The sequence below is a fragment of the Equus caballus genome, chromosome 16 (assembly GCF_041296265.1).
Source record: "Equus caballus isolate H_3958 breed thoroughbred chromosome 16, TB-T2T, whole genome shotgun sequence".
Taxonomy (NCBI): Eukaryota; Metazoa; Chordata; class Mammalia; order Perissodactyla; family Equidae; genus Equus; species Equus caballus.
The window spans coordinates 49,841,770-49,866,301 of NC_091699.1; the positions used below are offsets into that span (position 1 = coordinate 49,841,770).

General features: G+C 50.1%; 2 protein-coding genes across 4 annotated transcripts in view; both read left to right on the forward strand.

The window, feature by feature from the left end:
• Positions 1–4,114: 4,114 nt before the first annotated feature.
• On the forward strand, positions 4,115–24,396 carry SHISA5 (shisa family member 5). Of its 3 annotated transcripts, XM_001494858.5 has the most exons (6): positions 4,115–4,577; positions 6,922–7,078; positions 15,989–16,072; positions 22,586–22,701; positions 22,855–23,067; positions 23,180–24,396. In XM_001494858.5, the coding sequence occupies exons 1-6, from the start codon at positions 4,508–4,510 to the stop codon at positions 23,257–23,259; spliced, it is 720 nt and encodes a 239-aa protein (XP_001494908.1). In that variant the 5' UTR covers positions 4,115–4,507; the 3' UTR covers positions 23,260–24,396. The 3 variants fall into 3 exon arrangements, with proteins under 3 accessions (XP_001494908.1, XP_023476275.1, XP_005600761.1); XM_023620507.2 differs by lacking the exon at positions 15,989–16,072 and having other exon boundaries at positions 4,390–4,577; XM_005600704.4 differs by lacking the exons at positions 4,115–4,577; positions 6,922–7,078; positions 15,989–16,072 and adding an exon at positions 21,318–21,442.
• The window catches only part of CCDC51 (coiled-coil domain containing 51), a 38,437-nt gene continuing 29,898 nt past the window's right edge, over positions 15,994–24,532 (forward strand). The window contains exon 1 of the mRNA XM_070237724.1: positions 15,994–16,072. The gene's annotated coding sequence lies outside the window, so the exon portion shown is untranslated. The remainder of the gene's footprint in view (positions 16,073–24,532) is intronic.

Consider the following 24,532-nt stretch of genomic DNA (forward strand, 5'->3'; position numbering starts at 1 on the left):
GGGGGCATCGTGAGGCAGAAATGTGGAGGGAGAGGGTGACAAATAGAAATGGCAAGCAATAGGATATATTGGAGTATATGAGGAAGCCATTTGGTATAAACCTAATTCGGCCTGACTTTGTTTTTTCCAAAAGGGCCTGACTGTGGCTGTTGAGCACGCATTGTCTATCTGCTTAGACATTTCCTATGGCCAGAACAGAGGCCCTTGAGATAAAGGTGCAACTTCCCCCCACATTGGCATTTCCTTAGGGATAAGCATCTTTCCTTAGGCTAGGAACTGATTGCTGCACTCACCTTTGACCACCCAGCTCGAGACAACAGACTGCCACCCTGCTGTGTTCACTGAGACAGAAGACCCACCTGCTGTTTCCATCAATCGCTGTGCTGACAGAGCAGTTTCGCGACTATTGTAAAAGGGACATTTCAATCCTATGTGAAACGTCCTCTCTGGGGGTATATAACCACTCTGTGCACCCCTCTTCTTTGGTGCCCTTAAAGGCCCCGGGTTATAATCCTCAGATTTAAGCTCAGAATAAACTCACCCAAATTTTCATTTATAGATTGGTTATGGATTATTTTCGTCGACAGGGTGAGGACATAGGGGAGTGCCACTGGCCTGGGACAGGGGACAGGAGGTAGGGGGCTGTGCCCTGAGATGATGATGAGGATTTTACGCTGGTTACTTTTAAAACTGCAGATGAGAAGCAGGCTCCGAGGATTGGAATTTTGCTTGCCCTTTTGAGAGACATTTGCATTTGTGCAGGAAGGGGGCATGACCTTGTAGGGACCTGAAATTGGCCACCCCAGGATATGTCTCTTTGGCATCGGGATTGTTTGGGGCTGATTGCTTTTGATAAACTGGGACAGGGAAGGAGGCTCTGAGGAGTGGAACTTGCCCTTGTTGGGACACATTTACATTTGTAAGGTAAATCTCTCTCTGTAAAAGGTGCCTCCCTCTCTGTACCAAGAAGAAGAAGGGAGATGACCTTGTCCCTAGAAACTCTTAATGGGGAAGGCAAGAACTTAAGTTGGTTGCTGTCTGGCAATCTCATGTAACTGATTTAGGGTGGTGGCTTCTAACCTTTCTAACCTTTACTTAATCCGATTTGATTCTTGTCTAAAAGTCATGGGATCACCCAATGACCAGACCCCACCTGCACTGATACCATTTTAACTTTTTTTCATGTTCTTTCCTTTGTCTTGTAAAGAGATGACTCACATACCCATGCCTTATAAAATTAGCCCTAACCCTCAACTCAGGGCAGCAGCAGCGGCTCTGCCTGCCCATAGGCCCTGTCCCCATGCAGCAGCAGCAGCTCTGACTGCCCATGGGCCCTGTCCCCATGCTATTCCACACTATTCTCTAAATAAAAGAGCCCTACTGCCAGATCTTGAGAGTCCAAGAAATCTTTCTTTCTACTCCTCGGCTCACCGACCCCGCATCAATGAGATGTGAGCCCTTTCAGGGAGGCCAGGTGGGGAAGAAGCAGAATTTCAGGTAGGGTCTGCCTCTAAGGAGGGGAGGGCACATGCTGGAATGAAAGGGAGGGGTGGTGGGGAGAGACCTGATAAGAAAGGCTGACTGAGGTGGCGGGGCGGAGTGCAACAGTCCCCAGCTGCCAGCCCCTCCAGCCCACGCCTGTGGCCTGGCCCTTTTTAGCTGAGCTAGTCCAGCTGGTCTGGGTCCTCAGATCATGTGTCCCTGCATGGACTTGAGCCTCTCAATCTTATTGAGACCCCCACATTTGGCACAGGGAGTTTGGTTTCTGCCTTGGACAGGCCCATTTCCTCAGGCAGCTTGTGGGAGTGACCCTTTCCTGGCTTCACAGGCCTGGTTCACAGGGAATCCCACTTCCCGGCACAGGCACATCCCTGTTGGATGCATGACTACAATTTCCAAGCTACTGGTGTTCCTCCTGGAGGCCCCGCCATGCGCCACCTTGAAGGTTTCACACTGTTGTCTGTGAGGTATGGGCAGATGAGGGGCTTTGGGGGAGTCTGCTGCAGAAAAGGTCAGGGAGGATGACGGCAGGAGAGAGGCCCCTGGAGGAAGTGGGATGGGGGTGTCGGAGCAGAGAGGCCGCAGACAGTGACAGGAGGTGAGAAACAACTCTTAGGAGCTTGGCTGGGGGCAGGGACTGGTTTATGAAGAGAAACCAAGTTTGTGGGAGGCAGAGGGCTGGGCATCCAGGGTGTAGAACAGGGATTGGAGGATGGCTGGAGAGGTAGGTGTGGAGGGGAATGCGTGGTGGCCTTTGTGCATGGGGAAGGGGGACCTGGGCTATGTCCAACTTCAGACTGTGGAGCTGAGGGGCAGAGGCAGCTGGGTGGGATGAGGCAGGGCGGGGTCATGGAGGGCCCCTCATCCTGCCTAGGGAGTCATTCCTCTCCCTCCACCTGTGTGTGGAGCATGCTGAGCCTTGTGCCCTTCCCAGCCAGGGGGTGACGGGGACTTAGGGAGGACCCAGGCCCTCCCTTCCGTATTCTCACACTCCAGCCTGGGGAACTGCACCTGGGTTCTCCCCTTCATGCGGGGTCGGTGAGCCGAGGAGTCGAAAGAAAGATTTCTTGGACTCTCAAGGTCTGGCAGTAGTGTTCTTCTATTTAGAGAATAGTATGGAATAGCATGGGGACAGGACCTATGGGCAGTAAGAACTGCTGCAAACATGGGTTGAGAGTAGGGCTAAATTTAAGGCATAGGTATGTGAGTTATCTCTTTACAAGATGAAGGAAAGAATATGTAAAATAAAGTTGTTAAAACGGTATCAGTGCAGGTAGGGTCTGGTTATTGGGTGCTCCTTTAATTTTTAGATAAGAATCAAACCAGATTAAGTAAATGGCAGAAGCCACCACCTAAATATTATTTTTAGCTAAAGACAAAGGAGGATGTTGGGGGTGGAGGGGGAGTCGATCATGGGAGATTACCACACAAGTACAGTAAACAAGATGCAGATTTATGTCCTTGTCTTTGGCATTGATTAAGAGTTTCTAGAGATAAGGTCATCCCCTCTTCCTGGTACAGAGAGGGAGACACCTTTACAGATCCAGATTTCCTTTACAATGTAAATGTCTCTTAACAAAGAGACATTCTATTCCTCAGAGCCTCCTTCCCGTCTACAGTTTTTAAAAGTAACCAGCCTAAAATAATCCTCATCACCCTCAGGTCTCATTCTTTGTCACACTGATGTCCCTGCAGTCACGTGAGAAACGTGTGGCACATAGGGTGTACACACCGGCTCAGGTGCCTAGTTAGTGTGACATTTTGTGTTTACTGTGTTGAGTATAACGTACTGAATGTGCCAGGTGCATGGTAGGTGGCAGGTTGAAATCCTACCACCCAAGGTGATGGTATTAGGAGGTGGGGCCTTTGGGAAGTGATTAGATCATGAGGCTGGAGTCCTCAAGAATGGGACTGGTGCCCTCATAAAAGAGGCCCCAGGGAGGTCCCTCGCATGAGAACACAGGGAAAGGACAGTCATCTATAACCAGGAAGAATCTTCATCAGCTAGAATCTTCTGGCACCTTGATCTTGGACTTCCCAGTCTGAACTGTGAGAATTAAATGTTTGTTGTTTATAAGCCACCAAGTCCATGAAGTTTTGTTATAGCTGCCCAAACGGACTAAGACAGTGCTCCACTCCCTTCCCCGGGCTCTGCCAGACCCCTGCTCTACAGTGAGTGGCAGGGCCACTGTTAGCCACTGCCCCATCTCAGGATGTCTTGTGAGAGCACATGCTAGCGGAGCAGACAAGGGTGGGCCAGCCACACTCCCCTGAGCCAGGAGGTTGCCTGGTGTGCCTGGGAGCTGCCAGTTCCCACCCTCAGACCACACTGTCTGCCTTGAGCCAGGGGTGAGCCTACCTGGACTGGAGGGTAGGATGACCAGGGGGATAGAGGTGTCACAGGGGGCAGGGTGATAGAGTATGCTTAGAGCTGGAGTCCCCGGAAGACTCTGCACTAGGCTTCCAGAAGGAACCCGGCATTTTTGGGGCATCTACTGTGTGCTGAGGTCTGCTGGGGGCACTGTCCCCGCGCCACCTCATCTAGTCCTTAGGTAGGAGTGAGGTCCCCTGGGCAAATGAGGAAGCCGAGGCGCGGGGAGGGGCTGTGTCGGCTTCTCCGCAGCACAAGAGTAGGCGCTTGTGCAAGGATGCAGACTCCGGCGAACAGCCTCTCCGGCCCGAGGGTTGGGCACTGAGGGACGGGGGGCGGGAAGTATCCCAAGAACAGAAGGCAACTCCGCTGATCGCCGGTCGCCCGCCGCTGTCCCAGAACAGGGTCCGAATTTTCGCGCAGGCACCGGACGTGGGTCTAGCCCGGAGGCTGGGAGGGGCGTTCGCTTCCCCTCCCTCGCCTCGCCCTCCTCCTCTCCTCTCCTTCCCGGGCGGGGTTCCGGGAACCGGCCGGGGCGGGGCGAGGAAGCGGGTGGCCGCGCGGGTCGCTGAGGCTGCGGCTGTACCAGGACCCTGGTGCTTCCGTCCGTCTGTCCGTCCGTCCACCCGCCCAGCCATGGCTGCTCCGACCCCCGCGCCACGGATCCTGTTACTGGTGCTGTTGCTGCTACCGCCGCCTCCGGGTGGTGAGCCTTTGGGGGTGGGGGCACTTTGTCCCGGCCAGCGATGGGGGTCAGCCACGTCCTCGCCGACCCTGGAGCGAGCCCAGGCAGCGCCATCCCCACAGTGCCTCCCACCGACCCCTAATAACCCTGAGGCAGTCAGTGACCCCACGACTGACCTCTCCTCCACCCAGCACCCCTCTGTCTGAACTGACACTGTCCAGACCTCAGGCAGCTGCCACCATTGTTTGCCTAGGGCTGTCCTCCCTCTGATGTTCCAAGGGGTTGGTCCCTGGAGTCTGGGGTAGGATTCTCTGCCTGGCCTTAGTGGGGAGGTGTGTGGGGGTGTAGTGGCTGCTGGGAGGGCTGGCCCCTCCATCAGAGGCCTTCCCTCTCAGCCTCTGTTTATTGGCTGGGAGCCCCCACCGCTGCCTCCATGGCACTTGTGTTCCAGGAGATGGCTGAGGCTGGCCTCCAGGGTTGGAGGAAACACAACTATCTGTGTGTGTTGATTGTAGACTGATGATTCACAGGTGGGAGAGGCCAGGCTTGGGGCCTTTTAGGAGTGGGAATTAGAATAGTCTCCCATGCCCCAGCGCTAGGACGCTGAAGATCCTTCTAGGGTGGGTGGCTTCCAGGAGGGGACAGCTTTGTTTCGTGGGGACTGGCATGAATCTGGAGGATCTGGGGGTAGGAAAGTGAGATGGTGGAGCTCTGGTCCCTGGTCCAGTGAGGTCTGGAGAGCCGTGTCCAGAGTGTCAGGGGGTCAGAAGAACATTTGTGTCATGGGTTCTTGGCCCAAACAGAGCCATCGGCATGTCTTCAGCCTCAGCTTAGAGGCTTAGGCTGGACTGTGGCTGTAAAGGCTATGAAGACCCTGCTGGAACTGGGTCACGTGAGCTACCCAGTAGCACGGGCCATGCTGACCATACCTGCTGTCAGGTGGACAGCTGGCTGGGTTGGACCTGTTGGTGGTCCGATTCTCTGCCCCACAGCTTTGCCCAGAGCAGGGTTCTACCAGGAGCTGCCAAGAACAAAACATCCGCCCACCCTCGACCCCATTCCTAGTTCTCTCTTCTCAAGGAGGTCTCTCAATGCCTCTGTCTTTGGGCCTGGCTCTGCCGATGGCCCCAGGGTGGAGGATATAGTGACCAGGCTAGGTCTCCAGAGTCTGAGTGCTGTGCTGTGACTGTTTCCAGGTGACAAAGCCACACCTCAGGGTTTATCATCAGACCTATCCCCAGTCTACCATAGTCATCTGGGCCTTGCTGGACTGGGTGTTCCATTTGGGGTCTGTCTAGGCAGAATCCAGGACTGCCCCCTCCTGCTGATGGACACTAGATCTCTGCTAATGTAGCCTAAAGATGCATGGGAACATTTGGCTGTAGCATCTTCCTGGAAGTTTGCAAACTTTGTGGTCACCTGGAGCCCTGGGTCATTTTCCACACTTGTCAGTCAGGTCTCCTCAGCGTGACCTTATATACTGAGGCTCTGTCCTTACCCCAGCCTGCGGGGATGTCCTTAGATCCCAACTCCGTGGCTGAGAACCTTGTGATGGTTCTGGGGCTTCAAATGGTGCCATTGCCTCGGAGCCCTGGCCACTGAGGGCACAAATATTTCCTAGGCACCTGCTGCAGGCCCAGCTCAGGGCTAAGTGCTGCATGGACACTTACGTGGTGGGTGTGACTGTGGCCGATGGTGAACTATTCAGGAGACCTGCCGTGAAGGTGTGGTCTGTGAGGGCCGGCCCCTGAAGTCGTGGTGTCCAGCGGGGACTGAGGCTGTTGTGGCTGATGGTGGGAGAGGGAATGAGGATTAAGAACTAGCTGACCCAGTGCCTTGTCCTCAGCAGCTGGTCGGAGGTGTTACTGGTCAGTTGTGTGACTCCTGGGCTTGGGTGGCTTCTGGAGGAGGGGGCCGGTAGTAAGGCCTTGAAGGATGAGTAGATCTGAAGGTGGAGGATGGGAAACAGGCACGAATATGGACAGAGTGTGGATAGGGCTGGGATGTTGGGGTGACCCTCAAAGCTCTTTACAATCTGGACCCTGCTTTGTGGCCTCTGGACTTGATCCTGAGGCAGTGGGAACCAGGGATAGTGTGGCCCAGTCAGACTCACATTTAGAAAGTTCGCTCTCCCATCAGGAGGCAAGCGGACTGGTGGGGAGAGAGGGAGCCCTGTTGGGTCCCTCTCCTGTGGCCCAGGGGAAGGGCAAGGCTAATTGGGGTAGTCTCCCAAGGTGGCCAATGACTAGGATGGCTCAGAGACGGTCTAGCATGCTTGTGCCTGCTGGCGGTGCTGGGGAAGGGGCTCTGTTGGCTGGGACATGGCTGAGGCCTGGCCTTGTGAACAAATGTTTCTCTGCTCCAGCCCACGGTGAGGTGTGTACGGCTTCCCGTGGACGCAGCCTTTTCCCCGAGTTCTGTCCTGATTTCTGCTGCGGCACCTGTTATGACCAGTACTGCTGCTCTGACGTGCTGAAGAAATTTGTGTGGAACGAGGAACGGTGTGCTGTTCCTGAGGCCAGGTGGGTACACCAGTGGTCACAGGGTGGGTGGCCCAAGCCTGCCCCCAGCGGGAGCATGCATGGAAGGGAAATAGCCCCACCCCTTTGGCCTCTCAGCCGTCTCAAGATGGTGGTAGAGTGGTGGGCTAGCAGGGTTGGGGGGTACCTGTTCTGGGCTAGACTCCCTAGACCCTGCTTGGTTAGTCCCTTGCCCCTCTCTCCCACACCCTCAAGGGCTCCAGCTCACCAAACCTTGGGCTAAGCAGGTTTCTCAGGGATCAGTGGCCTCAGCTGGCCCTGTGGCTCACTCCTGGGTGTGTACTTGTACAGCATGTCTTCAGGGTGGGTGCCTTGGTGTGAGTGTACCCCACAGGATGTGCATGTACCTGGGGGGGTTGTATGTGCTTTGTGCAGGTACTATCCTGTGGAGATATCCTGTGGCCCCGGAGAGCACAGTGCATGGGTGTGTGCCTCTCTGTGTGCCATGCCTGTGTCCTCTTGGTGTGGCCCATGGATTTACACTGCATCTTGGCTTTAGACTGTTTCATGGGTTGGAACGAGGGTCCCAGGCCCTGGCGTGTGTCTCCCTTTGCCACATTCTGTATTGCTTTTGTTTTGGCCACAGGTGTAGGGTTGAGGTGGTCGTCCTCCTCAGTGCATTGCAGGTGACCATCAGTGGTCTGGGCAAGACCAGCCCCTCCCTCCCCGCCATGTTGATTTTAATCTCCCATGACATTTCCGTTCCCGTCTCACCCCATAAGCAACCAGTCTGCCATATCCGTTTGATTGGGTTCTTGCAAAGTCTGTATTGTTTTGTGGGCACAGTGAACCCCCTTACTTTTTGCATTCAGTGCAGTGTTTGTAAGAACCATCCACATTGCTGTGTGTACATCTGGCCCATGCCCACCACTGATGTGTCATTCTCTGTGCTGTGAGCCCACAACTTGCTATCATAGATACCTGCGGTGGACATCCTCCTATACTTCCTCCTACCTCCTTTTACCAAGCCACGTGAGAATTTCATGGAAGTGTACATGGGAGCAAATTGCCAGATCAGAGAGATGCACCTAGTTACTGACTAAGGACTTCCAAAGTGCTCTTGGGAATGGCAACAGCAGGCTGCATAACTGCCAGCCATACCTGAGGGTTCCTGATGGATCATATCCCACCCTTTTACTTTCATCCTTTTGGTGCCCTTGTATTTTACAACTGTCTTTTTTTGTTTTTTAATCCATTCTGGTAACTTTTTTTTAAAAAAAGAGAATTTATTCCATTTAAATTTGATGTAATTGGTATTCTGGGATTGTATTTGCCATCTTATTTTGTGCTTTTATTTCTCTCTCCTATTCTGTATTTCTTTCTTTTTCACTTACTATATTGTTTTGGTTTGTTTTTATTCCTTTTTTTCTCTCTACTGTTTACTTCTTCTTTTCCATTCTATATGCCTTTATTCCTTTTTCTTGTCTCATTGCACTGGCTAGAACCTCTAGTATCTTGTTGAATTGAAGTGGTGAGAGCAGACATCCCTGTCTTGTTCTCAATTTTAGGTAGAAAGCACTTACCATAAGGTATGATGTTAGCTGTAGCTTTCCACAGGTCCCTTCATCAGGTTGAGAAAGTTCCCTTCTAATCCTAGTTTGCTTGGAGTTTTAATCATGAAGGGATCTTGAATTTTGTCAAATATTTTTCCAGCATTTGTAGAGATGATCAGATGATTTTTCTACTTTTATTCTGTTGATATGATAAATTATGTTGATCTCATTTTTAAAGAATATTTATCTGAACAGAGCTTAAGTTGGTCATTATTTTCCCCTAGCATGTTGTCTTCTGGCTTCCATTATTTCTGTTGAGACATCAGCTCAATAGTTAGTTATCCCTCATTTAAAAGATGTCTTTTTTTTCCTTCTGACAACTTTTTAAGATTTTTTTCTTGTGTTTGGTATTCTTCAGTTATGCTATGATGTATCGAGAGATGGATTTCTTTTTATTTATGCTGCTATGAAGTTTTTGAGCTTCTTAAATCTGTGGTTTAGTGTCTCTCATGAGTTCTAGAAAATTCTCTGCCATTACTTCTTTAAATATTGCCCTTCCTCATTCTCCTTTCCTTCTGGAACTCCAATTAGACATATGCCACATATTTTACTCCAGTGTCCTTGTTCTAGTCTCTCTTCCATATTTTCATGTCTATGCTGCATTCTGGATAATGTCTTCTAACCTCTCAGTTTGCTCAATTATTTCTTGAGCTGTGTCTAATCTGCTGTTCAACTCATCTGTTGAGGTTGTTTTTTATAGTGTTATACTGTATTATCAAATATAATTCACATACAGAAGACTGCACAAAATAAATGTATAACTCCATGATTTATCACAAAGCAAATATCTGCATAACCACCACACAGGTCAAGACATGTGACATTCCCAGTAACTCAGAAGTCACCCTGAGCTCACTCCCAATCGCTGTCTTTTCTCTACCCTACAAAGGTAACTACAATTCTAACTTTTTTTTTTTTTAAAGATTTTGTTTTTCCTTTTTCTCCCAAAGCCCCCCAGTACATAGTTGTGGGTCCTTCTAGTTGTGGCATGTGGGATGCTGCCTCAGCATGGCCTGATGAGCGGTGCCACATCCGTGTCCAGGATTCAAACTGGTGAAACCCTGGGCCGCCAAAGCAGAGCACGTGAACTTAACCACTCGGCCACGGGGCCAGCCCCCCAATTCTAACTTTTAACATTGCTTTTCTTTAAAGTTGTAATACCCAAGTATGCATCCCTAAATTCTATAGTTTAGTTTTTTTTTGAGGGGTGGAGTACATATATTTTCTTAAGTTGATGTATATCATGCATGTATAAAAGTACACAAATCTAGGGGCCGGCCCGGTGGCACAGCGGTTAAGTGCGCACGTTCTGCTTTGGCGGCCTGGGGTTCGCCAGTTCGGATCCTGGGTGCAGACATGGTACTGCTTGGCAAGCCATGCTGTGGTAGGCATCCCACATATAAAGTAGAGGAAGATGGGCACGGATGTTAGCTCAGGGCCAGTCTCCCTCAGCAAAAAGAGGAGGATTGGCAGCAGTTAGGTCAGGGCTAATCTTCCTCAAAAAAAAGAAGTACACAAATCTGAAGTATACAGTTCAGTGCATCATTACAAAGTAAACACGTCCACATAACCACCACCTAAGCAGATCAAGATAGAACATCATAGCACCCCAGAAGCCCCATCATGTTCCTTTCTAATCAGCATCCCCACTGTTATCCCCAGAGGTAACCATTAACCTGTCACACCTGTTATATTTATAGACACACACATGAAATCATACATATATTGCCTATTATTCTGTGTCTGGTTTCTTTCTGTCAACATGTGAATTTCATCCATATTGTGCTGTTTGTTCATTTCCATCTGTGTAAGGTGTTAAGTTTTATACAACACTTTATCCATTCTAATGTTGATGGACATCTGGATTGTTTCCATTTTTTGGCTATTACAAATAATGCTGCTGTGAGCATTCTTGTACGTATCTTTTGATGCACATGTGTATGCATTTCTTTTAAGTATATGTTTAGTAGCAGATGTAAGTAGAAACCAAATTTCATTTTTAAATAGGGATATCCAATTGACCCAGCACCATTTATTGAGAAAGGTATCCTTTTTTATCATTCTGCAGTGCCAATTTTTTATAAATCGAGTGTCCACACATGCGTGGATTTGTCTCTGGGCTCTCTGTTACATTACATTCGTCTATCTTTGAGCTAAAACAGACTTGTAGTTACTGTAACTTTATAGTAAGGTTTGATATTCTTCTTCAAGATTGTCTTAGTTATTTTTAACCATTTGTGTTTCTATATAAATTTTCGAATCAGCTTGTCAATAAAGCCAGCTTAGATTGTGTTGACTTTATAGACTATTTTTGTAGAATTGATGTTTTACTATATTGAATTTTCCAGTTCATCAATACAGCATATCTGTCTATGTATTTAGATTTTCTTTCATTTGCTCTTAATTATGTCTTATAGTTTTCTATGTCAAAGCCTTATGTATCTTTCATTGTAATTTTTCCTAGGTATTTGATTTTTTGGTGGTACTATAAATAGTATAGTTTAAAAATTTCATTTTCTAATTATTGATTTAGAGAAACATTATTATTATTATTATTTTCTGCTTTTTCTCCCCAAATCCCCCTAGTACATAGTTGTATATTTTAGTTGTGGGTCCTTCTAGTTGTGGCATGTGGGATGCTGCCTCAATGTGGCCTGATGAGCAGTGCCATGTCTGCGCCCAGGATCCGAACCGGCGAAACCCTGGGCCGCCAAAGCAGAGCGTGTGAACTTAACCCACTCAGCCACGGGGCTGGCCCATGAGGAACATTATTATTATTATTAAAGCTTCAGGACATGGTTGTGTATCCTAGTTGTTAGTTTTTTAGTTCTCTATATGAGCCGCTGCCACAATATGACACCTGCAGACGAGTGGTGTGGTTCCATGACCAGGAAATGAACCCTGGCTTTTGCGATCAGTGTGCCGAATCTTGACCACTAGACCACCAGGGCTGGCTTTTATAAATCTTTGGTGCCTTTTAAAGGAATATATTTCTTCTGGGTAAATATCTAGGAGTGGAATTGCTGAGACATTGCGTGCATTTGTTCAGCTTTGGCAGATACTTCCAAACATGGTTGTACCATTTACACTCCTACCAGCTGTGTACGACAGCTCCAGTTTATGCTACATCCTCTCCAAAATTTGATATTGTAAATCTTTTTTTAAATTTGAGGTATAATTACATACTGTAAAATGCACAGAACTTAATGTTTCAGTTTGAAGCATATATATACATCATCTATAACACTTCAGTCAAGATACAGATCATTGTTATTTCCTAGAAAATTTTAATTTTAGTAATTTTGGTAGCTGTGTAGTAATATCTCATCGTGTTGTTTTCTTTTAAGATTTCAGTCTTTTGAAGTTTGTCGCGATTTCATTTTATGACCCAGCGTATACTGTACTGTGGTGAATATTTCACAGGTACTTGAAAAGAAGGTGTATTCTGCATTTGTTGAGTGCAGTGTTTTATAAGTGTCAATTAGGTCAAGTTGGTTGATAATAGTGTTTAGATCTTTTCTATCCTTGCTGGGTTTTGTCTGCTTGTTTTATCAATTACTGAGAGACTACAGATATCTGTCAATATTTGCTTTTTGAATTCTGATGCTTTGTTATTAGCTGCATACATATTTAGGATTGTTTTGACTTTCTGATGAATTGCTCATTTTATCATACATAATGTCCCTCTTTCTCTCTTGTAACACTATTGTAAACCCCAAAGACCGTATTTTAATTGTTTTTGACAGTGACTATTTACTTACATTTATCCATATATTGATCTTCTCTGCTGCTGCTTAGTGCTTCCTGCACCTTTCAGCTTCATCTGAGATCACGTTTCTTCTACCTTTAATGCAGGTATGCTGGTGTCAAATTTTCTCGGTTTTTGTTTGTCTGAAAATGTCTTTATTTTGCCTTCCTTCTTGTAGGATAGTTTTCCTGGATATTGATTTCTAGGTTGGCAGTTATAAACTTCTTTCAGCACTTTGAAGCTTTCATTTCCTTGTCTTCTGATACCTGTTGTTTCTGTTGAGAAATCAGCTGACAGTTTTATTACTGCTCCTTTGCAAGCAACATGTCTTTTCCCTGACTGCTTTTAAGCTTTTTCTTTTTGTATTGGGTTTTTGCTGCATGGGGTTCACAGTACTTCTTGAATCATTGTTTGAATCAGCTGTTTTCATCAGTTTTGGAAAATTTGCAGCCATTATCTCTTTAAAGATTACTCCTGCCCCATTCTCTCACTCGACTCTTTTCAGGACTCTAATTACACACAGGGAAGACCTTTTGTAAACTGTATTTTGTATTTCACCTACTGTCTTCTTTATTTACATTTACCATCTTTTTGTGTCTCTGAGTCTCAGTCCATATATATTTGTTTGGACCCATCCTCCAGTTCATTAATTATATCTTTAACTGTGTCTAATAAATTATTAATTTGTTGTATTACTTTTTAGTTGTAGAATTTTTGTTTCTTCTTTTTATATTTCAAGCTTTCTTGACTTGCTCAATCTTTTCTTTAATCTCTTTGAACAGTGCATGTTATGTTATTTTAATGTCAGTGTCTGATAACTTCAACATTTGAAGCCCCTGTGGATATTTCTCTTGTCAGTTGTTTCTGTTGTTTTCTGTTGATGTTGTCTAGTGTCCTAGTGTTCCTGAAATTTTTTGATTGTGTGCCTAACGTTGTATTTGCAAAAGTGATTGTGGAAATTTGGAGTTCAGGATTTCCTCTGGGGAGAATTTAGTTTGCTTTTCCAAGAACAGGAGCACTCTAAGATCACCTTGCCCAGCTGCAGAGACTGAGATGGTTAGAAGCTGTCTGCTCAGCTTCTCCTTTCCTCTTGGGGCACAGCTTTGCAGGTCCCAGCCCAAGTGAGGGGGAGTCATCAGGGCCTCTCCACCTGATGGGCTCTGCATCTGATCTCTATCACCTGGGACTTTCGGCGTTTGGCTCAGCCTCTCAGCTGTCCCCTGAAATTTGCTAATGCCAGAGGAGCAAAAAGCCCTCAGATGCCAGGCTCACCTCCGTGGATCTTTCTTGCCAGCCACCACTGTATCCCAGCTTGGTATTCTTCACTATATCAGCACTTGCCAAAGCCTGCCTACTGATTTTTTTAAAAAAATATTTTCTCCTCAGCTTTACTGGTTGTCCTTCAAATTTATTGGGGTATAGTTGTTCCTAATACTTTTAAATTTTATTTTATGTTACATTTAATTTTGGAAATTTTCAAATAAATACAAAAGTAGAGGGAATAATATAATATCTCCATATATCCATCACCTGCTTCCATAGTTATCAACACTCTGACACTGTTGTTCATATACCTCCCACCACTTTTTTTTCTAGATTACTTTAAAAATAAAACAAATCCCAGACATCATACATATTTCTCCTTAGAAGTTTATTTTTCCTTGGCAAGGAAGATTGGCCCTGAGCTAACATCTGTTGCCAATCTTCCTCTTTTTGCTTGAGGAAGATTGTCGCTGAGCTAACATCTGTGCCAATATTCCTCTATTTTGTATGTGGGGTGCTGCCACAGCATGCCTTGATGAGTGGTGTGGAGGTCCACACCCGAGGTCGGAACCCGCAAACCCCAGGCCGCCAAAGCAGAGTGTGCCAACTTAGCCCCTATGCTACTGGGCTGGCCCCTAAAAGTTAGTTTTTATGAGTACAAGTGAGACCTTTAAAAATAAATATAACCACTATATCCATAGCACATTTGGCACAATTAATAGTAATTCATTAATAGCTTTCAATACTTGTCTGTTTTCAGTTACCTCCACTTGTTTCAAAAATGTCTTTTCATGGGTGGTTTGTTCAAATCAGAATCAGAATATAGGTACTGTTGTACCTATAGTTAGTTCCCTTTTTCTTTTTCTTTGTGTTTTGTTTTTGTTTTTTTGTTTTTTTTTGCTTGAGGAAGATTTGCCATGAGCTAATATCTCTGCTAAGCCTCCTCTATTTTGTATGTGGGTTGCTGCCACAGCATGGCTGCCAACGAGTGGTATAGGTCCACACTGGGAAACCAAACCTGGGTCACCAAAGCAGAGCATGCCAAACTTAACCACTAGGCCATGAGGCAGGCCTCTCCCCTTTTATATTTTGTATTTTTCTCTTTCTGTACCTTTCTCATTTTCTGGCTTAGTCTTGCCAGAGTTCTACTAGCTTTGGTTTTGTTTGTCTTCTCTATTATTTTCTTTCTTTCTTTTTTTTTTTTTTTTAGGAAGATTAGCCCTGAGCTAACATCTCCCACCAATCCTCCTCTTTTTGCTGAGGAAGACTGGCCCTGAGCTAACATCCGTGCCCATCTTCTTCTACTTTATATGTGGGATGCCTACCACAGCATGGCTTGCCAAGTGGTGCCATGTCTGCACCTGGGATCTGAAGCGGTGAACCCCTGGCCACGTTGTCTTTTACTTTTGCACTTACTTCTATTAACTCTTTCCTTGTTTTTTGGGTTTGCCCTATTATTTTTTCCGTCCTCCTGAGTTCAATACCATCTCACTATTAAAGATAATGAATTTCTCTCTATGAACTGCGTTAGCTGTGTTTCACGAATTTTGACCTGTAGTATTTTCATTATCATTCAGTTTTACATATTTCTTAATTTACTTTATGATTTCTTATTTAACCCACAGTTTTTTTTTTTTCCTGGGTTTTTTTGCTGAGAAAGATTTGCCCTGAGCTAATATCTGTTGCCAATCCTCCTCTTTTTTTTTTTTTTTTTGCTTCAGGAAGATTCACTCTGAGCTAATATCTGTGCCAGTCTTCCTCTATTTTGTATGTGGGTCACTGCCACAGCATGGCTAATGAGTAGTGTAGATCTGTGCCCAGGATCTGAACCCGTGAACTCGGGCCACCGAAGCAGAGTGTGCTGAACTTAACCACTACACCACAGGGCTGCTGCACCTACACAGTTTTTCTTTTTAATGCCGTGTTAATTAGTCTCCCAAGGTATGACCTTTTTTCAGCATTTCTTTTTTCTTTTTTAACTTTTGGCATTGTAGTCTTCTGTAACTGCTTTCTGACTTCATCCTATTGTGTTCAGAGAAGATGCTTTGTATGGTAGCTGTCATTTAAAATCTATTGAGAATTGTTTTGTGGCCACACATGTGGCCTGTCCTGGAGAACGTCCCGTGTGCAGTTGAGAAGAATATGTGACACTTTAGCCTGAGATCCTAGTGTCTGTGAACTCCGTCCTGAGGAGGCCATCAGGGCTACCTCTCTGGCGTGTATGGGGTTGGCTTTTGTGCATGTTCTGTGTGTGCGTTAAGGTAGTGTTTGTTCCTGGGGTGCTGGGTGGGGCTTGGGTGTGTTAATCATGAGGTTTCCTCTTTGCAGTGGGCCCACCGACATGGAGCCACTGGAGCAGCTGGGCTCGCCACTGAGGTTTCGCTCCGGCTTGGACAGCGACCCCATGTCAGGGTAAATAAAACCTGCAGGCTGGGTGCATCTTCTTGGCAGAGGTGACAAGAGGGCTCAGGTGGGCTAGGATGAGGCCTGTGGGGACTGGGATGGCACAGAGTTACTGCGGTGGGGCCCCAGAGAAGCTGTCACCATGTCTGACACAAAGACCCTTGATCCATATGTTGGGAAATTGTGTCCTTATCACTGTGCTAGGGATAGGGTGACTGTGGTTGGAGGTTGAGATTTGAAAGGCCGAGAGTGAGGCTCCGTGTTGGCCTAGGTGATGGGATAGGCACAGGTGACTGATGGGTGTAGGTGATGGGGAGGGAGTGACAGTGATGGGGGTGACGGTGGCAAAAGGCAATAGTGATGAGGCAGAGGTGGCAGGGATGGGGTGACGGGGGCTCCAGAGCTGAGTATATGGTGATAGGGCGACGGTGGTGATGGTGATGGGGGCAGTGGTTGTGGGATAGGTTGATGGTGATGCGGCAACGGTGGCGATGGCAACAGTGATGGAGGTGATGGTGGTGCAGGGTGCATGGTGATGGGGTGATAATGGTGGGGCAAAGATGCTGGGACAACTGATGATACACGGTTCTTGTGTCAATGTTTGTGGGTCACAGTTACTGTGTCTGGGCCCTCCTTTCAGGAGGCCAGGGAACAGCCCAATCTCCCAAACTCCAGTCCCTTTGGCTAGGTTCCTGCCCTGTCTTGTTGCCACCATGGCAGATGTCATGGCGAACATTTCATGTGGATGGAATGGGCATGTAGCTGCTTGCATGTGTTTTCCTGGTGGAGTCTGTTCTATGTTCTGTCTGCTCCCTGCCCTGGTGGATCTAGAAGCCCCTCTCAGTAGAAGTTCCACCTTTGCCTGCTTCCCCCTTTGGAGGAAGAGACTTTGGACTCCAGGCCTGTGTCTGGGGCCCGGGTTCTTGTCCTGCCCCATCCTGCCCTGTGGGCCTGGGTGGGTACGGGGCCTCACTCCTGGGCTCCTGTTAGTGGGGGAGGGGAAGAAGTGCAGCCCATGCGCCCTCCTCGGTGCCCGGGGCTGGGCCTCCTCACTCTGCTCTGCTGGCTGACCCTTTCCCCTGGGCTGGTTAGAGACTGAGACCTTGAAGCATCCCTCCCTCCACATCCCGGGAGCACCCCTCCTTTGCTGAGACCCAGAACTGTGGGTTTTCAGATGGCCTCATAGGATATTCTGATGTCTAGTCAGTGTGGGCCTGGAGGTGCCCAGGAGTAGGCCTGGTCCTGAGGACAGTGGACACCGTGGAGGGTTATGGGCAGTGTTGGGGTCTGCTGTTTTAGGAAGAAGACCACTTTGGGTGGTCCATGGAGGATGAAAAGAGCAGGCAGGGAGGGTGTGGCAGGTGGCAACTATAGCATCTTGATCTGTAGTCGGACCAGAGGGAGATCAGAGGGAGACTGGGCTGGGCAGGGTGAGGTGAGGCTGGAGACTGGGCCTTCAGCAGCTGCCTGCCAGGAACGGGGCTGAGGGAGTGACAAGGGCTAGGTGGTGCTCTCGTCTCTGCTCAGGTGACAGTGTCGGAGGTCTAGCCCTGTATAGGGATGCGGAATGGGGAGTGAGTTTGTGGTGAAGGGCTTGGGTTTGGGCGGGATGAGTGTGTTGAGGACCAAATCTAGGGTCAGCAGTGTTTGAAGAATGGGCGCAGGAGGAGCTGAGAGGTTGGGTTCAGAGAGGTGGGAGGAGACAGGAAGCTGGCTTGGTATGTGGGTTCCACACCATGGAGGCCATGGTGCCCTTGGCAGGAGCCGTTCAGTGGAGTGGATTGAAGCGTGAGTTGGAAGTGTGTATGGTGAGATGAGCTCTGTGGAGGTGGTGTGGTGGCAGACAGTTCTGTGCAGAGATTTGCTATGAATGGGTGAGGAGTAAGATGGAAGTTGCAGGAGGAATGAGGGGGAGGAACAGCTTCTTTTGCAATGGTGGAGACGAGCTGGGAGAGCAGAGAGTGGGGACAATGCAGAACAAGGTTCCCCGAGGGGCATAGGAGGAGGAGTGGCTTCCTGGGACTGCAGTGCAGGGAGGTGACTGGGGCCAGCTCAGGAGCACCTCTCCCTCCCTGAGGTGTGCACATAGAACCAGGTCTGGTCAGCTTGACCACATGCTGTGCTGTGCACACCACTGCGCAGTGTGGGCATGCCCTGCTGCCTCCCTGCTCCGGCTCCGTTCCTCATGCCTCCCACCCAGGCTATCCTGCCCACGCACTGGGAAGAACAGATGACTGGAGTAATGCTCCCCTCCCACTTGCCCCCCACCCCTCCCTGCCCCGTCTCTCCCTCTTTGCCCTCTGAGCGGAGCCCCAGCCTCTTGTACCGCACCTGCCTTATACAGGTTGAGGGCTTGAGAAGCAGGTGCTGGGAGGGTAAGGGGACAGGGTCGCCAATGACACTTCTCCTGTGAATGCTCTCAGGTGACCGCCTGTCTGGGCCCCAAGGAGAGGTCTGTATGTGCTGCCCCCTTGGCAAGGGCACTGTTGTTTGTCCACTGGAGTGTTGGCTCCTTGATGGGTGCAGCCCCTGCTGCCTGGGCTGTGTCTGGGAGCTTCAGGGAAGCCCCGACAGGGGAAAGACCCCATGCTCTGGGGACCCACACCAGTTCTGCCCCCAATCCCCCACCACTGACCCCTCCTCCTCTTCATTCTTGGACCCTTGCCCTCAGCTCTCCTGGGTGACTCCTTGGGTTCCCCAGGAACAAGGCACCAGGTCAGAGCACAGGGATTCAGATGAGTCCACATCTGCCTGGCACAACCTGGACAGCTGATGTCTTCCCTCGATGTGGGCACCATGCTCCCCATACTTTGGGCATGTTACCTGTGGGCTCAAAGTTGGCCCAGGTGTTCTGCGCCACACCCCTCACCCCCTCCCCCCTCTGTTTGGCAGGTGAGTCCTGTCCTGCACTGTTGAACGCTCTGTGGCTGTGTTCCCAGAGCTTCTTTGGTTCCCTGTCGTGGTTCTTTTGGATCCTGATTTCATTGTCCCTTCCCAGCTCGTTGCCACTCACGGGATGGTCAGGCAGGACTAGCGTGTTTTTGTTTTTTTTTTTTTTTGAGGGAGATTAGCCCTGAGCCAACATCTGCTGCCAATCCTCTTCCTTTTGCTGAGCAAGACTGACCCTGAGCTAACATCCATGCCCATCTTCCTCTACTTTATATGTGGGACACCTGCCATAGCATGGCTTGACAAACGGTGCCATGTCCGCAGCCAGGATCCGAACTGGCGAACCCCAGGCTGCTGAAGCAGAACATGCGAACCTAACTGCTGCGCCACTGGGCCGGCCCCGGGACTGGCGTGTTTTTAAGCACCTGAGTGGTAGAGTCTCTGGCTGTGGGCCCCAGGCAAGCCACTGCTGACCCTTTGCTCTGACTCTGCTGTGACAGTGCAGGGGAAAGGCAGGGAGGTCCATTAAGTGAGGCGTGGGCTCGGCGAACCTGTGCCTGCTCCAGTCCTCACAGCGTCCTTTCTGCAGCTCTCACACTCACTGTGTCATGAGCGGTAAGCTGCCTTGTCAGCATCATGGTGAGAGTGCTGGTGTCCAGCAGGCGGCCATTTCACCATCCGAACATTGGGAATCTGTGGCCTCCTGAGGGCTGCCCAACTTAGCCCCACCGCAAGCTCCCTGCCTGTCCTCTTGCTCCCCTGGTCTTCTGTCCCCTCCTGCCTGGGCTGACTCTGCTTTCGGAGCTTGGCCTTTGGGCTCCTTGATCTGCAAGGCAGCCCCAGCCTTGGGAAGCTGTAGTCCTTCCCCGCAGAGGCGTCGTCCCACAGGCCCCTGCCACACTGTGCAACCACCCCTCAAAGATTGCACTTCCTCCGAGCGTGATGCCTGGCTGTCCTACTAGGTGTTGCCCACAGGGTCCCTGAGTGAATTTATTCATTCGTCACATACTTATTGAGCACCTACTGGATGCCAGGTGCTGGAGATACAGTGATGGCCCAAAGCAGGTGCAGTCTGTGCCTCCATGAATCCACAGGCTGGAGGCAAGATGCACGTTAATGAAATGCTCACACGAAGGAGTGTGTGTTTACAAACTGAGACAGACAGAAACTTGGTTCTGTAAGAACATTTATCAAGGAGCCTGACCTCATCTGCATGGTCAGGGAAGGAGTCCCTGAGGAAGTGATATTTTGAGCTGAGGTCTGAAGGGTGTACAAGAATTAATTACGTGGGGGTGGAGGAAGGGAATGGTAGACCAGGCAGCAGAAACTGCATGTACAAAGGCTCTCAGGTAGGACACAGCATGGTGCTTTCAAAAGCTGAAAGGAGGGGGCGGCACCGGCCTGGTGGCGCAACGATTCAGTTCGCTGGTTTGCGTCCTGGGTATGGACCTATGCACTGCTTGGCACGTCGTGCTGTGGCAGGCGTCCCACATATAAAGTAGAGGAAGATGGGCACGCATGTTAGCTCAGGGCCAGCCTTCCTCAGCAAAAAGAGGAGGATTGGCAGCAGCTGTTACCTCAGGGCTAATCTTCCTCAAAAAAAAAAAAAAAGCTAAAAGGTAATGTGGCCAGAGCCCCAGACTACACAACTAGTTGTATTTCATGTGGACTTTTAATTAAAGATTAAAATTTGCTTTATTACATACAATGTTTTACTATCTGACGAGAAAAATCCTAGATTTTTTTTTATTGTCAACTATAATATATACACAGAAAAGTACAGACACACACACATACACAAAGAGTTTAACAAGTTAATGATCAAGCATATTCCTGTGTGATCCCAAGGGCTACAGGAGCCATAGTAGGCTTTTGAGCAGGGAGTGACATGATCGCACCTGGCAGGTAGCCAAGGGAACTGGAGGAGGCATCTGCCTGACATTGGAGAGGGAGCTTAGTGGCTTGGAGTGTGTGCTGGTGGGAGAGGAGGAGCTGAGGGGACGGGCTGGCAGGAGCTGTATGTTGTCCAGGGCCCTAGGATCTGCTGGTGGGCCTAGAGAGCTGAAAGTGCCCAGCGGCGGCATGTTGGGCACACTGAGTCACACTGAGGCGGGGACATCTCTCAGACCTGTGGTAGCACTATCCTTGACAGTCGGGTGGACAGGCCACAATGAGGGGCCAGGCCTGGGCAGCCGAGGCTAGGGAGGCAGCTCTGGGAAGACAGCCTGAGTGCCTGGGCCCTCCCCAGTCCTGGCCCCTCTAGGCTGCCAGCCCAGCTGGGAGCAGCTGGGGCCTTGGGTCACGCTGTGTCTTTAAGAGGGCCTGTGTCTGTCTTTCTTGCCACTGACGTCAGGGATAGGGGAGGGCCCAGGAAATTTGCTTTCCTTTTCCTAGAAAGGGGAGGAGATTGAAACTGAGTGGCCCATGGTGGAAAGCGGGGAAGTCCAGGGGTGCAGGAGGCCCCTGAGTGAAGGCAGAGGCTAACATGGGGTGAGCCTGGGCGCCATACTGTGTGTGTTATGTGTGTGTGTGAGAGCAAGAGAGAGAGAGACAGAGAGACAGAGACAGACAGAGATGGACAAAATGAGAGTGAGAGAGAAAAAGAGTGATGGTGATGGCCCTGCAGTCGCGTGTCACTGATTAGGTGCTGGGCTCTGAGGTGGAATCCCCTCCCCCCAGGGCGAGGCCTTGGGAGGCAGATGCCCCACAGCTCACCAGGCTCCTTCCCTGATTTAATGTGCTTGGTGCGGTTACCAAGCATTTACCTTTTATTAGAAAAGAGCCTGGCCTCCGGGAGCAGGCGAGGCCAGCAAGGGGCTCTGCCTGCCCTTGAAAGTCATCTTTGGTGAACTCCCCGCCAGGGCTGCTTTCTCAAAGGGCAGGCCCTCCATTCTGTCGTGGTCCTTGCTGCGGCACCTGCGTCAGGCAGGGAGGCCTCCTCTTCCAGACCATCCGTCTGGCTCTGTCCACCACCTGCCATGCCGGTTGGAGTGTTGAGCCCAGGGAGGGATGTGAGCACCTGGCGCAGTGCACCCGCAGGCTCCTGTCACTTGGGGCCAGCAGCCCTGCCTGGGCTTGAGCCGGCCAGCGCAAGGGCTGTGTTTGCCACGTGCCTCTCCTCGCTGTTCTGGCCCCGCTGTCCTCCGCTCTCCTGGAACTTCTCCCCGTCTTCGTCACCTGTGCTTCCTGAGTCATTTTACCTTCAAAATCTGCTTCCTACAATGGACTGTGGCTTCCAGAAGCCAGGATTTGGTCTGTCCCGCCCACCACTGGTTTTGGCTCAAACCACACAGTGCCTGTCTTGTGGCGTGTTTTCAGTGAACATCTCTCATCAGTTGAGGGGGTGGACAAGATGTGTGTGTGTGTGGGGAGGTACTTGAAGAACTCCCTCCCATGCTCCTGAGGGTGGGACAAGGGGGGCAGACCCTAGGTGCGGTGCTTTATGTAGACTCACAAAGAGCCCATTTTATGCTTGAGGAAACTGAGGCTGAAACAGGTTCAAGCTACTCACCCAGAAGTTGCTGTTTGTGTTGCCAAGTCTCCCGGCAAGAGGAGTGCCCCCTGGGAATGGGGAGTGGACTGCTGGTCCTGGGCAGGGGCAGAGGCCCCGGGTCATGACTGGCTCTTTGGCAGGTTCGGGGCGACTGTAGCTGTTGGCCTGACCATCTTTGTGCTCTCTGTTGTCACCATTATCATCTGCTTCACCTGCTCCTGCTGCTGCTTGTACAAGATGTGCCGCCGACCACGTCGTAAGCATGCCCACCCCCAGCCCACCCCACTCTGACCCCTGTGTGCAGTTTTAGACCCCAGGGTGGCAAAGGGAACTGACCAGGGCCCTGATTCGGCTGAGCTGGAGGGAGGGGTGGCAAGCCCGGAGGTCCTGACTGGGATTCTCTTTGCAGCGGTTGTGACCACCACCACAGCCACCACTGTGGTGCACGCCCCTTACCCGCAGCCCCCAAGTGTGCCACCCAGCTACCCTGGACCGACCTACCAGGGCTACCACCCCATGCCCCCCCAGCCAGGGATGCCTGCAGCACCATACCCGACGCAGTACCCACCACCCTACCCAGCCCAGCCCATGGGCCCTCCGGCCTACCATGAGACGTTGGCTGGTGAGTACCACAGCCCACTCTGACCCTGCTTGACCCCCCAAAGCTCCCGCTTCTGCCCCCTCACACCGCAGGCGCTGTGCCCACAGCCAACCGGTGTCCCCTCTCTTTTCAGGAGGTGCCGCCACACCCTACTCTGCCAGCCAGCCTCCTTACAACCCGGCTTACATGGACCCCCCGAAGGCAGCCCCCTGAGCATGCCCCTGCATCTCTGACTGCCACTTGATATGTCATGTGTGTGCATGGGTATGCAGGCATGGTCCTTCTCTCCCCGTGCGTAGTGTGTGTGTGTCCTGTTTGTACACAAGGCTTCTTTTGATGCCGACGAGGTGGGAAACAATCCTTGCCAGAGTTGCTGGGACCATGTTTTGTTCTCTTCCTCACTTGAAATTATGCTTCCTTGAAATCTCAAGCAAAATTCACAGAATGGGGTGGGAGTTCTTTTCCAGACCACCCCAGGGAGTCCAGGTGGGGCTTGTCACACTAGAGTAGCACAGCTTTTTGTGGGCAAGATGCACACGTGTTCTGGTTTTGGCAGAATGGTTAGCCATTGCTTGAGGCCATAGCTTGTCCCCAGACTGTGGGGTACCCATGGAAGAACCAGAGCCATGATGCAGGTGAGTGGATGAGGCTGGGCACCTGGTTACATTGGGTTTCCGTCCTTTTGGCAGATATTTCATCGCTCCCTGGAGCCTGTGCCATGCCCAGGGGAGGGTGGGCAGCGTCCCAATAGCAAAACAACTCGGGCAGAGCTGCACCCACCCCTAATTGTGTCTTCCCGGACTGCCCTGCCTCCTCCCTGGACCACCTGGAGGGCCACATCCACCCACAGTTCTGGCTTCCCTTGCTGGCCCTGGCCCCCACCTCAGGTGGGCAAGGTGGCCTCAATCCACTTACACACTCAGGTGTCCTTCCTGCAGTGATTTTGTTTACTTTTAGCCAAACATTTTGCCTGTTTTCTGTTTCAAAATGTATGTGATAGTTGCTGTGAGGCTGAGAGCTCTGGGTCCTGGAGGGAAATTGGCCCCCAGAGGAGAGGGGCCATCTGATCTCTGGTAGTCCCTGCTTCCCCTGACACCAGCCTCACGGAATATCCAGCTCCTGTACCCTAGTCAACACTTTGTCCTGGCAGTGGGGACACCTGGGCCAACAGGTGGTCTGGACCAAAGGTGGAGGGGGCCCTGGGTGGCTGCTCTCGCTCAGACACGAATACCTCGGTGTCCCCTGTCCCACTGTTAACGTCTCAGCAGATGTCTTAGCTTTGTACTTGTTGGCGTGTTTTTGAGAGTCTAGGGTCTGCACCTTTGTTTATAATAAATGCAAACATTTGGAGCTGCTGCCTTCTTTCTTCAGAGCCTTGGCTGCTGGGACTAGGCATTAGGCCAGGTACCAACACTTGGATTTCCATGTTTTCCCTCTTACTGAGCTCAGACATCTGACCATCCTGCTAGGCTGGGTGAGGGACAAA

What these genes read in the sequence shown, in the direction of transcription:
- SHISA5 (XM_001494858.5), top strand. Translation starts at nt 4,508, where the DNA reads ATGGCTGCTCCGACCCCCGCGCCACGGATCCTGTTACTGGTGCTGTTG. An exon ending in GATGTGCCGCCGACCACGTC is followed by an intron (nt 22,702 to 22,854) that starts GTAAGCATGCCC and finishes TTCTCTTTGCAG; the next exon opens with CGGTTGTGACCACCACCACA. An exon ending in CTACCATGAGACGTTGGCTG is followed by an intron (nt 23,068 to 23,179) that starts GTGAGTACCACA and finishes CTCTCTTTTCAG; the next exon opens with GAGGTGCCGCCACACCCTAC.